General features: G+C 42.7%; 2 protein-coding genes across 5 annotated transcripts in view; one reads left to right on the top strand and one right to left on the bottom strand.

The window, feature by feature from the left end:
- The window catches only part of kcnh1a (potassium voltage-gated channel, subfamily H (eag-related), member 1a), a 91,916-nt gene extending 84,159 nt beyond the window's left edge, over positions 1–7,757 (bottom strand). For 2 of the 3 annotated variants that reach the window (XM_035400557.1, XM_035400560.1), the window contains exons 1-3: positions 7,436–7,757; positions 3,517–3,543; positions 687–810 (exon numbers count right to left, since the gene is read on the bottom strand). In XM_035400557.1, the coding sequence (XP_035256448.1) occupies positions 687–810; positions 3,517–3,543; positions 7,436–7,508 (224 nt within the window). In that variant the 5' untranslated portion in view covers positions 7,509–7,757. The remainder of the gene's footprint in view (positions 1–686; positions 811–3,516; positions 3,544–7,435) is intronic. The other variant, XM_035400559.1, reaches the window with a different exon arrangement.
- A 3,666-nt stretch (positions 7,758–11,423) lies between these two features.
- Positions 11,424–19,713, top strand: LOC118217573 (REST corepressor 3-like). 2 transcript variants are annotated; one of them, XM_035399448.1, is made up of 12 exons: positions 11,424–11,954; positions 12,067–12,123; positions 12,888–12,965; positions 13,044–13,096; positions 13,381–13,542; positions 13,648–13,772; positions 13,861–13,939; positions 14,350–14,568; positions 14,879–14,956; positions 15,432–15,489; positions 16,390–16,457; positions 17,429–19,713. In XM_035399448.1, the coding sequence occupies exons 1-12, from the start codon at positions 11,831–11,833 to the stop codon at positions 17,771–17,773; spliced, it is 1,446 nt and encodes a 481-aa protein (XP_035255339.1). In that variant the 5' UTR covers positions 11,424–11,830; the 3' UTR covers positions 17,774–19,713. The 2 variants fall into 2 exon arrangements, with proteins under 2 accessions (XP_035255339.1, XP_035255338.1); XM_035399447.1 differs by having other exon boundaries at positions 11,426–11,954; positions 16,390–16,634.
- Positions 19,714–19,956: the final 243 nt, after the last annotated feature.

Raw genomic sequence — 19,956 nt, 5'->3', positions numbered from 1 at the left:
ATGGGAACATTAGTCCCGTGGTCTGAATGTGTAAGAGACAGCATGTGCTGTCACACAGGCTCATTCAAAACAGACGAACAGAAGCCGTATAACAGCTTCAGTGGGAAACTGATGGGGTGTTCGGCAGAACCACTCTATAAAGATAGTGCATGCAGCACGACAACAAACGCACATTAAAAAAAAAAAAAAAAAAAAAAAAAAGAACCTTTCGGATGAAAGCGAAGTGCATTTCCTGTCTGTTTTGGGGGCTGCACATTCCTCTCTCTCTATCGTGTCCATCGCAGGCTGAGTCAGGATCGAGCTGCACTCAGAGATTAACGCTGAAGGCTCTTTTGTTGAAAATTGCTTGCATTGGTAGATGCTGTTCTCTCAAGCATTCCCGGGCACTAAATTTTGGGGCCGGCATTGTCTCCAGATCAGCAAGCTTGCATCTCCGTGACGACGATTGCCCCCCCCCCTCCCCGCCCGCCGCCGCCGCCACGTTGTTAACTCAGAGCGGTGGTTTCAGCGCCGAGCGGGCAGTTTGGAACGCGCTCAGGTTTGGAACGCGCTCAGGTTTGGAACGCGCTCAGGTTCCCTGTCACGAGACGAACGTGGTGCAGTTAACACTGCGTGAGTTTTGAGCGTGAGTTCCGAGCGCGAGTTTTGCGTTCTTGCCACGGTGCTTCGCCAACCAAACAGCATACCTGCAGGTGCTGCTCTTCTGCATGACCTCCGCTCGATGGTACCCCGACAGCTTGCAGAACCCGTCATTGCTGTACACGATGGGCCAGTCCACGATCTGAGCGTTTCCCAGGACGAAATTGGTGTCTGTCGGGGGGGGAGAGAAAACAAACAGACAGAGGAGCTACGCATGTAACTACCGTCCCGGGCACAGACAGGGTGGTGTGGGACGTCACAAAAAGCACAGTTATCACATGACCATCACATGACCACAGCCACGACATGTAAAGCGTTTGAGTGTTAGAAGCAGCCACACCTCCGGATACTTACTGACGGCTCGTACTTCACCTGCAGCTCAACGCTGGGTGAGTGCGCTACGCTACGGGAGCGCGCGCGTCAGGGGGAAATTAAAAACGGAAAGGAACGGGATCGACAGCCATGCGTCTAACAGACCCGCCTTTATGCTGCTGTGTTTCCCTCACCACAACCCGGCCTACTCCGCCTGGTGGTCACACTGGCGAGCAGTGCGGGTGACACCACAGTGAGAGACCACAGCAGCCCAAAGGAAGAGCACCCAAGCAACGTGTGCAGGGGATGAAAGGCATTGTTTCCAGGCAGAAAACCTTCCGCAAAAGCAACAGTGCATTTACTGAAGGATGCTATATTGAGAATCAAGCTACATTTAATTTAGTACTGCCTCCTCTATATGGTCCTTCATGGCTATATAACTCCCTCATAATCAATAATACACTGCATTTATAAGCCCCAGATGAACATTCATAAATTCTAATGTCAATAACTGCAAATCGGCATATGGTGTGCTAAGCCACCTCTCACAACTGACCTTAACTTGACTGCGTCAAACACTACCTTAGAATCAGCATCTGTTTGGTAACTTATGATGGACTCATAGCTCTTATAAAGGATCACTCACAGAAATCAAAGATCTATGAAATAATTCCATGAATAGTTCATAGGGTACCTTTTCAATACATAGGTATGTGACTGCTAATTCACCCACGTAAGTAAGGCTACAGTCATGGTTATATTAAATAACAGCAGAAGGTTTGGTTCACACAGTGCATAACTTCCCATGACCTTCATAAGGAATGTGTAAGGTGTTCGTAAGCATGGCATTAATACTTTATAATGACTTATAACAACTGCCGGGCGTCATGACAACTGACAACACAGCACTCTACAAATTATAACCATACCTATGATAACGTACCAAACACTGCTCTAGCTCAGCGGACCAAAAACATATTTACCCATTACTGCGTTATACGTTATACTACGTATATTACTGCGTTATAAAGTAGTCCTACCAAGCTCATAAAGTGTTATGCATTCTCTATGAAGACTTCATGAACATATTGTTAATATATAATATAAACTGTGATCGTATCAGTTTTCTTTCTGGATTTTCATTGAATTCACTCATCTGAAATTTCTGGCACTACACTTTTTGAGGTATATGATCTATGTCCACATCAGAAGAGCTGCAAATGACAGGAAACTGTGCACATTGAATCTGAGAAACAGAAATCGGCACGTTATGGGGATGTAACGGTGTTTTATGGGTCCAACGCCTGTCGCCATTCATGAACGTACTGTACTAGAAAACTCAAATGTGAATTCCTAACATGACCGGTAGGCTAATGTAGAACTGAATAGAATAAGAATGACAGCAAATTGACCGGAAAAATGTGCGCTTTGTATAACTATAGATAAAGAGGTGCAGACAGAGCTATAGAGATAGAGAGTAAATGAGCTGTCTGTCCGTCTCACAGACCCTACGTGTACTCCCAGAGTGCGCGGGGTCCTGTGGGGCAGTCTGTGGGGGAGGGTTTTCAACGCTGCCCCCCCCACCACTGGAAACACTGCACAACCCTTTGGGTCATGAACATAACAACCCCCCCCCCCCGCCCCACGGCCAATCTGAGAGGCGACTAACGACTGACAAGCTGCCACTCTTCTCCGTGGTCGTGAAGGAGTGAAATCCGCAGGAAAAACAGTGCACGGGAGTTATTTTTATTTATGTTTATGTATTATCCTCTCCAAGTGCCTCTCTGTCAATTTTCCAGGTCTACCAACATCCTCGCCCAGTGACTCATTCTACAAACACTTCACACGCACCAAAATGTGTTATTATTCCACCGACCGACCCCCCACCCCCTAACTGACCCTCATTCACTCAAGTGGTGCAGTTTGTGAATGTAATTGTAAATCAAGTAATAAACGCCATGCAGACACGAGACAAGGAGGACAAAATGTCGCCATCCACTGTCTGCTGGATCTAAGCTTACACAGCTGCCCATAAGCGTACGGTAGCCTTGGAGCAGTTGGCTGAACCCGGGAACATATCAATAGGAATTTGCTTTGCACAACTGACACATTATAGAAAACAGAAAGGAATTTCAGAGGTGCTGGCAAAACACAGAAAACTGCAGGGCTTTCTGCTAAACGCACAGTGGACAAGCACTAATACTACTGAGATGGACACAAACACTGTGGAAGTAGGAAGTTCCATGCCAACATTTGTTATTTTACAGGGGTTCAATGCTTTAGTAATTATTAGTTAGTCAATGGTCGATATCAAAGGTCCCACAAAATGCAGTTATTGCCCTTTAACATGTAACATTAAATGTTATTTATAAGTATAAAGCCCACAGATATGATTGAGGAGATGTAGGGAAAAGGAAAGGGGGACAGTCTCTCTGTCATAGAATTTCCTCATCCGGCACGATGTAAATTAACAGAAATTGGTATAGAACATTACCACATTAACAGAGCGTTAGAGAGACAGGAATATAAGAGAAGCAGAAAGTCACTTTGGAACGTTGCGTATACCTGTCTGCCTATGTGACAATGTCCAAACTGAAAGTTAAGCAGAAAAATGGTTAAAGCCAGAGACATTTCTGTTCAAAACAAATTGTTACGTATCACGCATTGCATGTAAGGCTGTATTTCATATGTGCAAGACCTAAAAGGGAAATATACTATATTTATATATATATATATATATATACTTTACACACAACTTTTCACAGTATCTGCTTGGGGTATGGACTGCAAAGACTGCACACAGAACAGACACAGAGACATTGATGTTAAAATGCAGAATTGCGGTTGACACCATCCAAAATGGAAACATGTCCGGTAAAAAAAAAAAAAGCATGTACTCATTAATACAAAAACAACAGTTTTTCGCAGTTGATATCACAAAGTGAGTGTTGTCAGAGCTGGCGGAGTTTTGCTGAGGGGAGATGAGAGATGGGAGATGGGATAGGGGCTGGAGGACCAGGCAGGATGGCTTCGCGGCTCCTGACAGAGAGATGAAACGCGCGCAGTCTCTGCAGTTCTCATTACGATGTTATGAGCGCTTCAGCAGCGGCTGCTGGGCACCTATGCAGCGCCTCATCAAATTACCTGTGGCAGGATGCAAGCCTCGCTTTACGACAAGAATAATGAGCAGTCCATCTGTCTGAGTGGGAATGTATTATGAGCCTGTTTAAATGTACCTTTGCTAACCCGGTTCCTTTCCTTTAAGGTCTCGAATACGTGTAACCAATCAAAATATAGACTGGAGTACATATTTATGCTATTTATCTCGATCGTGAATATCACTGAACCTGAGCCATCGACTCATGCATGTGCTCCCCTCCAAAGCGTGTGATGTCAGACCCTGTTTCTGTTTGCAAGACAGATCAGGCTCACACAGAGTCTGAGGAAGACTCTTCACACACAGCTCACAGGTCAGGCTCACACAGACACGAGTCTGAGGAAGACTCTTCACACACAGCGGAACAGGTCACGGTCACACAGACAGGAGTCTGAGGAAGACTCTTCACACAGCTCACAGGTCAGGCTCACACAGACACGAGTCTGAGGAAGACTCTTCACACACAGCGGAACAGGTCACGGTCACACAGACAGGAGTCTGAGGAAGACTCTTCACACAGCTCACAGTTCAGGCTCACAGACAGGAGTCTGAGGAAGACTCTTCACACAGCTCACAAGTCAGGCTCACAGACAGGAGTCTGAGGAAGACTCTTCACACACAGCTCACAGACAGGAGTCTGAGGAAGCCTCTTCATGCACAGCGGAACAGGCGGACTTGTGGGCTTGATTTCGATTGGCTGGTCACAGGTGTGTGATAAGCCACTGCAGTACCAGCCGACTGAGACCCTCCCACCTCTGGCCGATGCTATAGCCAATCAGCACACTGCAGGGCCACTGGCCGCTACCCACAATGAACAGTCCAGATTCAATATAAGGCCAGGCCCAGGCCCATCCCAGAGCAGTGCCTTCACAGGAACCCCACACTGCAGCGCACACCTGCTGATACAGCTACAGCATGGCCTAACAGGAGAAGGGGGTGCTGACTAAATTCATTTGCAGCTAAATATGTTTTTATGTGTAGTTAACCAGCTCTTTTGGCAACAATGTGCATTTATAACTTTCTAAAGTCACAATCGTGATAACAAACAATGCGTATGTACACAGTAAAATGTTTGATGTTAAATCAACTCTTATAGAGTACATGTAGTACCAATTGGACTCATATGTACTATGCTACAGTTGAGCTAACACTGGACATTTTACTGTGTACTATGAGCAAACCTCCATCGGCCCAGCCGTCCCCTGCTCCACCGAAAGATGAATTGATCACCAGAAAAACTGTGTCAGGAAACCTGGGCAGCTAGCTGGTGAGCCAGTCCCGCAAACCCCAGCGTTCTGGGGCAGGGGCTGCATTTTAACACCAGCGTGTGTCCGAGGGCAGGGGAACGCAGCTCTCTGTTTACCGTGCAGCAAAAGCAGACCGAGTCCTTTGTGATGAGACACGATTGGGTTTTCTCAGTCTCAGTATTTCTGGAGTCTCTCGTGCAGGAAAGGCAGTGGAGGCTCACAGAACCAGGCAGGACTCTACAGAACAACAGGCTCAGTCCTCTGGGGTTCTACAGGCATGCAGGGGGGCGGGAAAAGAGCCTAAACTACAACTCCCACGGTACCATGCTGTTGATTGACATGACACTCGGGACACATTATTGCCATCTCTTGATGACACTGCACGAAACCACAGCAAGCCAACCATGCCACAGTGACTTCGGGGCATTGTGCACGTTACCAAAAAGGGACGTATTTATAACATGAAAATATCAGACTTTGATATACGATGACGCATTGCTGACCTATGAGTAATGCGCTCTCCAGGTGTAGGGCTTCCTGGAAGCCTCGCGTTCATCCCTCACAATGAGGTGTGTCATGAGGAGTGCTTTCTTGGAAAGCCTGGGTCACAATGTGTGCAGTCCGAGTCTTAAGGTTTACAGGCAAGCTCAGCTGAACTGCCAGTGCAAGTCATTTAGTTTGCTGCTTTTCTGACAGGTTTTCGCATTTTAAATGGATTGTAGGGGATTAGAGAACTGCCTTTTTAAACATCAAATTGCATTGCTGAGTACTTGTATTTTCTCCACTTGCATTTTCTTCTGCGATGTTAAGATTAAATATTGTGCATTACCTTCTCTTATTTAACTACAATGCCTGTGTGGTCACCAACACAGAGACTGATTGCGATAGACTACACCAATTATCAAGCCTCGGTGATATCTCCAGTCGATGAGATAGGAATGCCGAGCCACTGCAGGACACTGTGCAATGTTCTTTTTTTTTTTTTTTGCGTTGATGATCTTCCTAATAGCCTAGCGGCCCCTGCGACAGTGCATGTTGAAATTGCCGCACTAGCGATCTGCGCTTGTGTTGTGATGTTTAAACAAACCGGGAATGAGAGAGCTACTTGTGGTCTCCTTAGCCCTGAAACCACCGCACTAGGATGGAAACGTAGGCAAATACAGAAAACAAACGTGCGTGACTGGCTTTATACGTCCGCATGAATGTGTAGTGGCATTTAAAGGGTTCGCATAACGATTCTAGGTTTCTGAAAGTGTCGTGATCCACCCGTCGGTATTAAAATTCCTTCAAGATGTTATGCAGCTATACATTCCTTTAATCTTATCCGGTGTGCAGTTACAAACCAGGTCAGCATTAATTATGCAGAACTAAAGTTGGGTTAGCCTACTTGTTAGTTGAAATAATTCTGTTCTGGAATATTAAACATATGATAAAGAATTAAAGGAGCAGGCTCATTTTTCCCCCTCAAATCGTAATCTCAGATGCAATCAAATTTTTTTAATTGGATTGGTTTTTCCGACAATTAAAATAGAAACATAAATCTCCATAAGTATGCATGAAATGTCGTGGTATAACCATTTACGCATGATTTATTGTTGCAGAGAATAAACTGAAATATAGATACATATCTTTATAGATATGAGAGAAAGAAAATACAGTTTGCTGCGGCCAGTCTACGCTACGCCAGCTCTGCATGAAACGCGAATTGTCTGTGTTGATTCACATAACTTTTTTCATCCCAATTTTTATTCGTGCCTGGAACGCGTTGCCGCAAAAGTGACAGTGTTTAGCGTTTTTATGCACTATGCGATTATGATTTAATGAGTTCTAATGTTTATATTAGACTCTATTCGTTTCTGATCTATTTTCTTTTCAGTTGCTTCACTCAAAGGATTTTGGCGTTTTTGTCGACGTCCCGAAGATCCGATTATTTAGGCTAGTATTTTTTTGTTTGTTTGTTTAAATCATCAAAGTTCCATCCTCTTATGACAACATAGGACCGACTAGTCACTCATTAATGTGCATACCGCTCCTGATACAAGCTAAGTGATATAATATCAATACATGATAGGCTACTTACCGTTAGACCGTCTGACAATGTTCTCTAGGAAAGTGTTCTGCGGGGCCACAAGTCCTCTCCGTCCGCCTGCCATGCCGCCTCGTCATCCAGTCCTCTGTGGGTGGCTACCGCTCAACGTACTGGGATGCTAAAACTATCCGCGGCGCGATATCTCTGATCTGCTGTCTTCATGGTCCCTGTTCCTAATGAGAAGAGGGTGCTGGGCTTCTCTTTACGATACCTCCCTCAGTCTGAGACGGTGCTCCCCCTGTTGAGACAGGATCGAAGCAAAAGCGCGCGCAGCCTCATCTAAGATCTTTTCTACGAGCTGCCTAGTGGTACCCAAACCCACCTTTCCTCTCCTCCGCAAAGTTTGATTTCCCCCTGCTGGCCATTCGAGGAATTTACCTCGTAAATACAGTATAGGTCGCTACTGTACGTCACACTTGGCTTACTGTACCTATGGCCGGCCAGTAATTTTTGTTCGTTAATTTTCACCGATGCATTTTTGTTAAACTGTATTACTGGACGGTGCATTTTTCAGAACTACTACCATAACTAAAGTGGTTGTACTTGTACTGTTTAAATACTGAACTAGGTTGCTACTGTACTTCATGCTTGGCTTACAGTAGGCTACCCTATTCCCAAGAGAGGCCTGCCTGCCAGTATTTATTTTATGAGTTGAAGTGGTTTAGTCGTCTAAAATGAGTTTAAATGGCATAAACTATCTATGGATTAATACATTGTTATTATTAGCCATTTTTATGTTAATTTGGCGTGTGCGCAATTGTGATACCCTTTTGCAGACTACATATAGCTTCCTAAATGCATTTCTTTAATACATGCAGTTTTGTGCATGTCCACTTTAATGAAAGAAATATTCTTCTGTGGTTCATAACAGACGTAATGAAGCTTGGTAATTGTGTGACATCTGTTCTGCTGTGTCACCTGAGTGGAAGTCTTTCAGCGGCTTCCCTGTGGTCTTGTTAGCATTTAACACAGTACCTGTTTTTTGAAAGAAAAAGAAAAAAAGCAACTCATCACTGCAGACGTGTGTCGCAATGAGACTCGATGTGAAGAAATTGTTTCAAAGACACCGGGGAGGCGGCGTTGACGCTTGTTATGGCAGTGCGTTTCACCTGTCTGTTTAGAAGTGATGTGCTCCCAGTCTTTGTGCTTTTTCTCTAAACCACGACTGTTGTTATCAGGACAGATAAAAGCACCAGCATTCCCTGGCTCGTTCAACCTGCCACTGAAGTGTGTGAATAGCTAATGTTGAAGACCCACAGTGGCACATATACAGACGTTTCATGAAAAATGACCAACTGAATGTTCAAATATTTATCTGAATGAGTAATTTGCTTATGGAAACAGTACAGTTCTCCAGGAGTTTAATTTGACGCCCAAATCAGGTTCACACCATCCTGCTCCCTAGTAATAATGTCTAGCGTCCATTATTTATTTATTTATTCATTCATTCATCTGCTGAATAAAAACAGTACAGTTCTGTGTTCATTCAGTCCTGTGTATGCTGCTTTGCAACTCCTCTTATGCCTGTGCGTACAGTAGAGTATGTGTGTGTGTGTGTGTGTGTGTGTGGCTTGTGTAGTCTAATACAATTGTGACCGATTTCAGATTGAAAAAACTTTCAAAATCCCCATTTGACCTGTCACCAAATTTGTCCAGCGTTCATTAAAAGTCAGCCGAGCAACCTTAATTGTGCAGCCCCTGTCTATCCAGTCAGGCTCAAAGCATGATGAGGTAATTTTCAGCTAGGCTAAGGTTAGCTTTGCACGCATCATAATGCAATCAGATTGTGAGGCAGCCGTGTGCTTTCACAGGGTAAACTGCTGGTACTTCTTTCCTGTGAACAGCTCTAGGTTGCGCTGCTTGTGTTATTATTATTATTCTTATTATTATTATTATTATTATTGTGTTTGACTTTAAACAGTCAACCTTAGCAAAGTAACCGTCATTGATATCCAGGATTTTGTATTTAAAATAAAAAATAGCCTATTAATAATCTAATTAGTAATTAGAATTTTACACTGTCCATTACACTGCTGGCCTGCCGTTAAATGTTGTTGTAGTTTGTCTCCATCTAGTGGACTATAGAAAAACACGTGATTATGTGGGTTTCTGGAGGACTGAAATATATATACTGCTATAAAATATATTTGTGACCAAATACATAGACAATACAAGACTATGTAGGGCTCTGTTCACTTACTGAAGGATTTAATGTACTCTGGCAGAGGAAGCGTGTACACTTGGAACAGCAGAGGTTTAAAACCCAACCTAAACCCTTAACTGTCTGAAATGCCTATATTTTTATTGTTCTGGATGATAAATTTAAGTGTGTCAATTTGAGTAAAGCCAAGATTTCATTACTTCTCACATCCACAAAATGACATGTGACATGAAAATGAAAAATGGGTCTCAATTAACTACATATAGGCCCACATTTTAAAAAGGCCCCAGGTCGGTATATTTGCTACAACTACAGTGATTTAACGTGAAATAAACCAAGGTTATGCTGATACATTATATTCACTGACTAAAATAAGGATTTGCCAAAGAAGGATGAACCTTTTTTAAAAGGCACAAATTGCTTAGCCTATGAGCAGTGCCCACAAGACTTTTGCTGATTTCTTAGTTATAGCCATAGCTATGACCAATTATGAAGGCCAAGTATTAGATGACTGTACTAAACAAAGTCATTACCCTTGTGTCAAGCATACTGAGTTAAGGGCATCACGTCGCCATAGCACATAAGACGAGGCGTGAAGCCACTCATCGTCCTTCTGTTTTATTGGGTAACGGCTCTTCAGGATATGCTTTAATTTGGGGTTATAAAATGTAATGTTACTACACTAGCGTGATTTCTTTACTTAATTTTCTCGCAGCTGCTCTCTGTGCTGAGCCCATTGGTGTCTATTTCAGCTAGGCGTCTCCCGGATGTCTGCAGCTGTTTCTAATGAAGTAAATGGTAAATTTAAATGGAAGGTAAAGTAAATTTGCCATTCTAATGAAGTGAATACAAACCTGTCTTCTGTAACAGTACTCCTGTATTCAAAAGTCTAACCAGTAATGTCCGGTGCTATTCCTGAGATGTTATCAACCAACCAATTGTCTATTCATCAACTAACATTTTGATATAGTAATGAAAACAATTTGTCTCTTGATGTTGTACCAGATTTAGCACAACAAAATTTGTAAATTGAATAATAATAATAATAATAATTCTGATAATAATGCTTTATTTGTATAGCACCTTTTATACAGAGACGCAGCCCAAAGTGCTTTGCATAGTGCAGTGAAAATAAAGACTAAATAAAAGTAAAATTAATCAATAAAAAGCACATAAAATAATAAGATAGCACGTGAAAGAATTTTTAGAAATGCATACAATATCGGAGAAAAAAGACTATATAATAAGATACTTGTTTATAGTCCCATGGTCTAAACTAGCTCAATGTGGCTAATGCTGAAAATAAATCCAAGGACAGGTTCAGATCCAAAAGAAATATTACATGCCAAGCTACAATAACAGCGGCTACTGCTGTGGTATACACATGCAAAAGTTAACGTTGGGAAACTGCTTAAACATGAATATGTAAGAAAACCCCTTAATCCGTATAAAAATAATTTTATTTGTCAGTCAGTCGTTAGGGCACACGTAAGACCTTCTGCAGATTGCTTATTGGTCTATTAAACGCAGACATGTTAGCTTTATTATTAATTTAAATAACACAAATGACACTGTTGTGCTGCAAATAAAATATGTCAGCATTTACGGTATAGTAACAATTTTCACACTGTACCTGGCCTACATTAGCTGATGGATAGCTGGTCAAGAAATACAAGAGTAAGGGCATAACAGTTACGATACACTTGAACCGACGTTTATTTTAAAATCAGATAAGCAGTGAACGCATATATTTATTGGATACAAATATAGGAGTGTTGCGCACGAAATTGTACAAATTGTATATATTTCACATCAGAATAAACGCTGTTTAGACCAGGTTACCGTCAAGTCGCAGTTCGACTTCATAGGGGGCAGTCGGCAGGCGCTTGACAGTTCATTCCGCAAGATAAAATAGATCCGTTCGTGCTTTAATTGTAGTATAATTCTTTATTATTTTATGCTACTAAACAGTATCTTTAAAATGAACAGTCCAGAAAATAGCCACTCAAATGTAACAATTCAAAATTTAGTGACACAACAGAGGGAAACGGCGAAAAGGATGGTGCATGAATACTGGACAGCGGCACGGTGACACTGCTTAATCGAAAGGGGAGTTGTTTGGGGGAGATAAAAGAAGACGAAAAGGGCTGAAAATAAAGCTTAGAGCAGCACGGGACTCGAATTAATTATTTATAAATATAAGGAGGAAAACGAAATATCTGACAATGCCTGGGATGATGGGAAGAGGGTCTGAATACCTGGGCAAAGGACGTTCAAACGGGACGAAGAGCCCCTCTAACGCCTCGAATGGACATTTTTCTGACGAGAGTGGCAGCGACGACGAGCATGGTAGCCTCGAACGCTGCTTTTTATGATAGCCTAGCATGATATCAGTACGCTGTGGATGCGGTCTACAGTTTGTGAACATCGCTGATTTCTCGATCCCCTCTTTGTTTCACAGATGTTGGAATGCGAGTGGGGTCCGAGTATCAAGCTAGCATTCCAGAATTCGAGCTAGGTATGATATCTGGCATTAGCCTATTACATTTACACACTGTACCTGACGCTTGGAGTTGGTAGCCTCGGTAGCTAGCTTCCTAGCTGGACTTTTCATTGACGGTGTTCATTCATTTTTTGTTGCAGTAAAACGTGTCGTGTTCCATTATGACTTCAGGAGAACATTAGTATAATCGCATGTAACCTTGTTCATATGGCATAAATCCATAGAACATAGAACATATGGTTTTTGTTCGCAAAAAGCGGCCATGTAATGCCTTTACCTATGCAGAGACGTCCCTTCGCTGCAGCTTGATTAATGTATTATGGGAGATTTATTTCTCGATGCAGGTATAAATGAACCTGCAATATTAATATTTATTATCTCATTATGTCCCCAAGTCATTTCTGAGCACACAAAACGCATGTCACAAAGGTCCCTTTTAAATGGGAACATATGTCCAAATGAAACTGCGTGCGTATTAGCCTATGATTTAGCCCATGCGATGCAGAACGGGCACTTGTCAGCCTTGACAGTAGCCAGTCGTGGGTTAAATGAGTTTAGACAAGAATTTTCAAAACTTGTCGTTCTACTGTACGACTTTTAGCGTACTAAAATACAAATAAAATTTCTCATTTTCAGTGATGATAGTAACTGGAAGGAGATCGGCAATGGAACGCGGACTATTCATAGCCTTAAATAGCCCAGTCGCGAAAGGTGTAGCCAGTAAAATTACAGCATCAGTGTTCATTTCCCGTGGTGATAATTTGTTCATTTGTTTATAGGTGCTACGAAGTACAGCGACAAAGACGGGGGGGGCATGCTTGTCTGGTCTCCCGTCCATACCATCGTCGACACAAAATGTAAGAACTGCGATATTTATCGATGTGTGTCTGACTTGCATGTGTCAAATCAATGACAAACGGTCACTGTTTTCACAGTGGATGAATACATTGCCATCGCCAAAGAAAAACATGGATACAATGTTGAGCAGGTCTGTCGCAATTTGTTTGAATGTTTATACAGAGCAATCCTATAACTAAACTAAACTAAACATATACCTAAAGGTACTTAAGCCCAGCTAACACAAAACATTCTATCAATGTTGCTGAGTGTATTGGCAATGTTATAGCATTGACAACCTATTCCATTAACATTGTGAGAACATTTTGTGTTAGCTTGGAGGCTACTTTGAGGACTGCATGGCCATTACTGCACAACACAGTAAGTGCGTGTATGTGTGTGTGCGTGTGTGTGTGTGTGTGTGTGTGTGTGTAGGCTCTGGGGATGCTGTTCTGGCACAAGCACAACATTGAGAAATCCCTGGCCGACCTTCCCAACTTCACTCCGTTTCCCGATGACTGGACCATGGAGGACAAGGTCCTCTTTGAGCAGGCCTTCAGTTTCCACGGGAAAAGCTTCCACAGGATTCAGCAAATGGTAACGTCCCAAGCCGACTTGGTTCCCAGGACATCTCTTATTAGCTGGGATTGTACAAGCGGTAGAACTGTCACAGAATGCCTGTTGTTTTTGTTTTCACCGTAGCTACCAGACAAACCAATATCTAGTCTGGTGAAATACTACTATTCTTGGAAAAAGACACGGTCCAGAACGAGCCTGATGGATCGTCAGGCAAGAAAGCTGGCGAACAGAAATAATCAGGACGAAAGGTAAGATTTCAGCAATGCGAGTCACAAGTAGCTTTGCGTGAGATTGTTTAACCTGTTCCAATCTTTCAATGTGGCTTTCGCACGTTAGTGATGAAGACATGGAAGAGGCCATTCCGCTTGAGCCCAATGACAGCGATTATGATCCGACCAAGGAGAATAAAAAAGAGGTGATGTTGCATATTTTGTGTTCATATTTATGTGAATCAAGACTAGAGTCAGCTAAAATCAGCCCATCTTGCCAATGAGCTAACAGGTGGCGTGTTATTTATTTATCATTGGCAGTGTATCGCACTCTCAAGAAGGATGTGTTAATATCTAACACACCTTTTATGTTACTACTTTTTTGTTCAACTAGATTTCTGTTACAAATGTACAATTTTTGTGCTGCAAGGGGAGACTTTTTAACACAGACTGTGTTGAAAGTAACACAAAATGTGTTGTGTTAAACTGACACGTTATGTTTTCAACACGCCCGTTTTGAGAGAGCACTCTGTCCCAGCCTGAGTGAGCTCGAGGGTCGTGATCGGGGCTCGTTTTGATGTTCGTTGCTCGTTCTCTCTTTTTAAACGCTGAGCAGAGTCGCGCCGAGCCGCCCGCCCAGCCGGCGAAGATCGGGTTGGGCCGCCGGGAGTACCAGACGCTCCCGCACCGGCACCACTCGCAGCGCTCCAAGTTCCGGCCGCCCAAGGGCATGTACCTGAGCCAGGAGGACGTGCTGGCCGTGTCCTGCAGCGCCAGCGCCCCCAGCGCCGTGCTCAAACACCTGGACATGGAGCTGGTGTCACTCAAACGCCAGGTACGGCACCGCAGCGCCACCTTTCACCCTGCGCCTCCCTCCCTCTCGCCCTGCGCCTCCCTTTCACCCTGCACCTCCCTCCCATTCACCCTGCACCTTTCACCCTGCGCCTCCCTCCCTCCCTCCCATTCACCCTGCGCCTCCCTCCCTCCCATTCACCCTGCGCCTCCCTCCCTCCCTTTCACCCTGCGCCTCCCTCCCTCCCATTCACCCTGCACCTCCCTCCCTCCCTCCCTTTCATTTGTGTATAAGGACAACACAAGATACACGTAGAAGCATTTGTTTATACTTTTGTGTTTCCCTCATTCAGGTTCAAAATGCCAAACAGGTTAACAGCGGCCTGAAGCAGAAGATGGAAGCAGGTATAGATGACTTAAGGCTGCCGGAGGTAAATCACTAGTCAGAAAATTTTAAACATCTACCAAAGGTGTTTGTGTCATCTCATTTTATTCTTGTCAGTTTTATTAAATTTTAAAATGTAATTTTTTTTAACCCTGTTATCAAGCTGGAAGGATGTTAGATCAAGTTATAGAAAATGGAAGGGGAGAAATGCATACAGCAGAACTGATGGAAATGCCATTTTATTCAATGAGGATGTCTGTACAGATAATTAAGGAAACTTCATGCATTTATCATTTTTAACTTATTGAGACATGTAATATAGAGCTCCATATCTCACTATTGCCAAAAAATAATTAACGCTGGGATGCACTGTGGCTTTTAAAACAGATTAAGCTCCTCAATTTATTTTTTATTAAAAAATAAAAAGTTTAGTTATAAATGTAGACCTATACTCTGGAGAGAGAGCCCCAGAATTCTAAGGTCTGATGCAGACATAGAGTCATGTTTTTTGTTTCATGTAGTGTACCCAGAAGATTAATGCCCGCTGGACAACCGACGAGCAGCTTCTCGCAGTTCAAGGTGAATCTCCTGCGCCTGTGAAAGTCTGAGTGCGAAGCACATTCAGCAGCTGTTCCTTATCAGTATCCGCCAATGCTGTGCACTGTGTACCTTTTGATTGTTATTTCTGTACCTTCACACAACCGTACGTACTACAATCGCAAGTGGCGAGTCCTCACATTCAAAGGCTAGTGGCCTCGTTTATGAAATGGTCTTATGATCAAACTGTACCTTAAATCGTGGCTTACATGGATAAATCATGACTAAGTAGTTGTATATTAAATCCCATTTTGTTGTGGACATAATCGAATCTTGATGTAAAGTTTATACTCGACGAAAGTGAATTACCTGCTGGTACTGCACCAAGAGGGCTGTAAGAAAAACATTTAATTGATGGTCAATTTTAGGCAATAGGAGAGCAAGAAATGCTGAAATGCCCTTATTTACCCTTATTTAGAGGAACATGGCTGTTTGTGGCAGCATTCACAATATGGGGTAGTTATAAAGTTCAAATTGAAGTTCATTTGAGATTTATACAAGTGTGTAAGATGCAGATATGACACCAGCGTCAGCAAATTTCCCTTCTCAGTTATTTTTATATATCAAGCGTAAGCACAATTTGGGAAATGATCTTAAGAAAACGTTTAAGTTTAAACCCAAGGATATTTTTTTAGAAATGAAGCCTGTATTCAAATCAATATTTGACCTTACTTCTGGCTTACAAGTAACTGCTTTTTTTTTTTTTTGCTTCTCAGAGTTCCGCAATTAGCAAAAAAACAAAAAAAAAACAAAGACTTGTGTTTATTTGTGAGTCAGAAGGATGAGTGTTAGCGGGATCCAGGCCTAACTGTGAGTCAGAAGGATGAGTGTTAGCGGGATCCAGGCCTAACTGGCTCTCCTCTTCTCACCCCTTCCTTCCAGGTGTTCGGAAGTACGGGAAAGACTTCCAAGCTATTGCCGATGTTATCGGTAATAAGACCGTTGGGCAGGTAAAAAACTTCTTTGTGAACTACCGTCGGCGCTTTAACTTGGAGGAGGTGCTGCAGGAGTGGGAGGCGGAGCAGGGGACGGGATCCCTTGGAGGTGACGGCGCCCCCTCTGGGGAGGAGGGGAAGAACAGGTCCAACACTCCGTCAGGGAAGAGTACCGACGAGGAGGAAGAAGAGGTGGCGGAACATTCCTCTTTCCCCTAAAACCCCCAACAGCTCCTGTAGTTAGATGTGCTGTGCAACCTTCCTGTGTTTCTGAAGCAGCCGTGTGTGTGTGTGTGCACGCATGTGTGTGTGTGTGTACACTCCTGTGTGTGTGCGTGCGTGTGTGTGTCTGCATGTGTGTGTGTAAGCACACGTGTGTGTGTCTGTGTGATTATGACTCTAGTTGAATATGCAGACTTTCTTCAGTAATTATGAAAGGGGTTCCTTATCAGTGGGAATTGCTGTTTCAGCAATGAGTCCTGCACCCCCGCCCCAGTAGGGAAAGATAAAGCTGCAGTTAGAGCTCCTGTCCTGGTAGGACTCTGTGTAGCCTGGTAGGACTCTGTGTAGCCTGGTAGGACTCTGTGTTGCGTGTTGTTTGTGGAAAGCGAGATGAATTTCTTCTATTACCTTGTTGCCAAGCAAGCAGAAACCTTTAAGGAGGCTAGTGACCAGTAACACCACAGTTGTTTTCAGACATAAATGTAGAATTCTCACAGAATTCCCAGGATTCCACCCTGTCGTATGAAGCAAATTTCTGCATATACATTATATTGGTCATATTTTAAATGTCTGTATTGACTCATAATTGTCATTTTTATTTTTCTAAAAGGAGTTATATGTTCCAAACAGATTTGTGTAAACGTAAACTTTATGAATCATTTCTCAGACCGGTGTTTCTCTGCTTTAGTTTCTTAGTGTTATCCTTGGTCGCTGTTCCCCAGCTGTTTAATTCCAAACCCGGATTTTGCCCCTCTCTCCCGCAGGGCCGGATGACCCCCCCGTCAGGCTCCTCCGCCTCAGCCCAGGCTCCGCCCACCCAGCCGCCCGCGACCGGCGCGGCCCCCCCGAACCTGCCCCCCCCTCTGCTGCGGCCGCCCCTCCCCGCCACCCCCGCCCTGCACCGCCAGCCCCCGCCCCTCCAGCAGCAGGTCCGCTTCCTGCAGCCACGCCCCGCCCCCAACCAGCCCCCCCCGCCCCTCATCCGCCCCTCCACCCCCCTGCCCCCCCGCCTGAACCCCCGCCCCGCCATGCCCTTCGCCAGCGGCCAGCTGCCCCCCCCCACGCTGATCGGGGTCCAGGGCCGGCCCCCGTCTCCTTCTCTTCTGTGAGAGGGGGCGTGGCCTAAAACAACTTCCGTTTATGTACGATAGATTTATAATATATTATTAACATATTCAGTAACTTAAATATTCCCAGTCTTAAAAAAGAAAGATGTTTGCTGCTAGCTTACCTCGCTCTTGTTTTTGTAAATTTGTAAGTCTGTCCTCCATGTAGAATTTGTGTTATTTGTCCTGAGTGAGTTTTATTTTAATTTTATTTTTATTTGAAAAAATGTTCTTAATACTCTTACGTTGTCTTCAAATTTGACTAAACTATTAAGTACAGACTTTTATAAGGTTCTTGAAATGATTTTCGTCCCATTTTATAAAATGAACTGGGAATGCATTTTAAGTTCCAGGTTGATTGACTGTTGCTGTGAAATGGATGTGTCCAGATCAGCATTAAAAATGCAGAATAGAGCAGCATGCACTTCTACAGTATAGGCATTAGTGTGAGTGTGTAAACTGAATATTTGTTTTTGAAGTAGATTTTATTTGCTCAAGAGGACTCATTTCTTTAAAATAAAAATGAATAGTTATTTATCTTGTACATACAAACAGTATTTTTCTATAAGATGTGTGGACTCCTGGGTAGTTCCAGTAGTGTGCAGATTACTTGTCACCATAAAAGTGCTCTTAAAACATATTTTAAAACATCAGTTATTGTTTATTTATTTTATTACATAGAATGAGAAAGACTTTGCTTCTGGACTGTTCATAGTGGAAAACCGGCTTGTAATTTTAAGAGATGGCATTGTTGGCCATTTGATCGTGTTTTGGTGGTTATTGTTACCTCTGTTATTACAAGAGAACGATGCTGCAGAAATGAGCTCTTTATTGGTTCTGTTTCCAGGTGCTTTGATTCTTTTACATTTAGTCTCATCCAGCCTTGGGCTAGGATGCGTACGAGGACTTCCAGATGGGTTTTAACGCGTGTGAAGTGCGGTTTGTGGAAGGCTTGCAGGTTATTGTGAAAGGGAGTGAACAGTGAAAAGGTGGTAGAAACTAGAGGCTTTTTTGTTATTTGTATTTTGTATGAAATGTACCATTTTTTTAATTTATCGGAGTTTTACCTCAAAACAACTTTTTATATTACTTGGAATGTATATTTATTTTTCATGTAGTGTTTGTAAGATGTTAATTTCTTAAATTATATTCATTTTGTATTTTGTGGACAAAAACCTTAAATAATTTGTCTTAAATCGTCCTGTTTAAACAGACATGAATCGTAATTTTAGCACTTTTTAGCCTTTAAATTCAGTCTATGGGTTACCTGTGAAACAGAAAGAAACATGTTTTCTACTATAAAAAAAAACATTTGCATGTTGTACATATGTATTAAGTATCCATGTTTAGACACACACACAGACACACACAAACACACACACAGACAAACACACACAGACACACACACAGACACACACAAACACACACACACACACAAACACACACACAATTCCAATGTTTTTATGAATTAGTTTGTTTTCCCATCTCCTGAGATTTCTGTTGAATTTCCAAAGATGAAAAAGATGCCTCCCGTAGCTTAAAAACACACCCAGATTAGTGCAGTTTGACGGGAACGTGTTGTACCAGTGTGTTGTTCTGTGAGTACTTGTGACATTACTGTAATAGATCTTGAAGGTTTAAAGACTTGTAATTCAAATGATGTTGTGCTTTATAGTGGTTGTCACTACCCTATGTCTTTAGGCAAAGAAACTTCTCCCTACAGAGGTAAAATACATGGTTTGGTTTTGCCTTGTCAGTCAGCTGAACATGATCATTCAAAGTCATGTGCTGCAGTTGTTTATTATTCAGCTCTTTTCTTTAAAAACAATTCATAAAAAGTATTGTGCAGTGGATGTTTATATACATATTTATGCTGACCGATGGTTCTGTGGTTGTGTGTTGGTTTTCATAACAAAAGATTAAACAAGAGTTTTTGCCTCAGATTTCTGAATTGAAATTTAGTCAAACCACTTTCAGTCTCAGAAGTTTTCTGCAATATTTACAGTGTGATTCCAGTATTTTATGTAACAGACACCCTCAGAATCAGCTGACAGTAATGGGCACTATGGTGTTGCTACAAAAAGTACTGTAATTGAAATTCCTGTATTATAACAAGCTTAGCCAGACTTAATATGCAATGACAATAGATGAAAATATTAATCCTTTTTTTAAATATAACACTTATT

This window comes from Anguilla anguilla, chromosome 18 (genome assembly GCF_013347855.1).
Source record: "Anguilla anguilla isolate fAngAng1 chromosome 18, fAngAng1.pri, whole genome shotgun sequence".
Taxonomy (NCBI): domain Eukaryota; kingdom Metazoa; phylum Chordata; class Actinopteri; order Anguilliformes; family Anguillidae; genus Anguilla; species Anguilla anguilla.
Note: the sequence above shows the minus strand (reverse complement) of the source record. Positions and strands in the feature narration are given on the sequence as shown.

Bases quoted from the DNA above. Each gene is read 5' to 3' on its own strand.
- LOC118217573 (XM_035399447.1), top strand. From the start codon at position 11,831: ATGCCTGGGATGATGGGAAGAGGGTCTGAATACCTGGGCAAAGGACGT. The intron at 13,097-13,380 runs GTCTGTCGCAAT...GTGTGTGTGTAG, and splicing joins ATGGATACAATGTTGAGCAG to GCTCTGGGGATGCTGTTCTG. The intron at 16,635-17,428 runs GTGGCGGAACAT...TCTCTCCCGCAG, and splicing joins CCGACGAGGAGGAAGAAGAG to GGCCGGATGACCCCCCCGTC.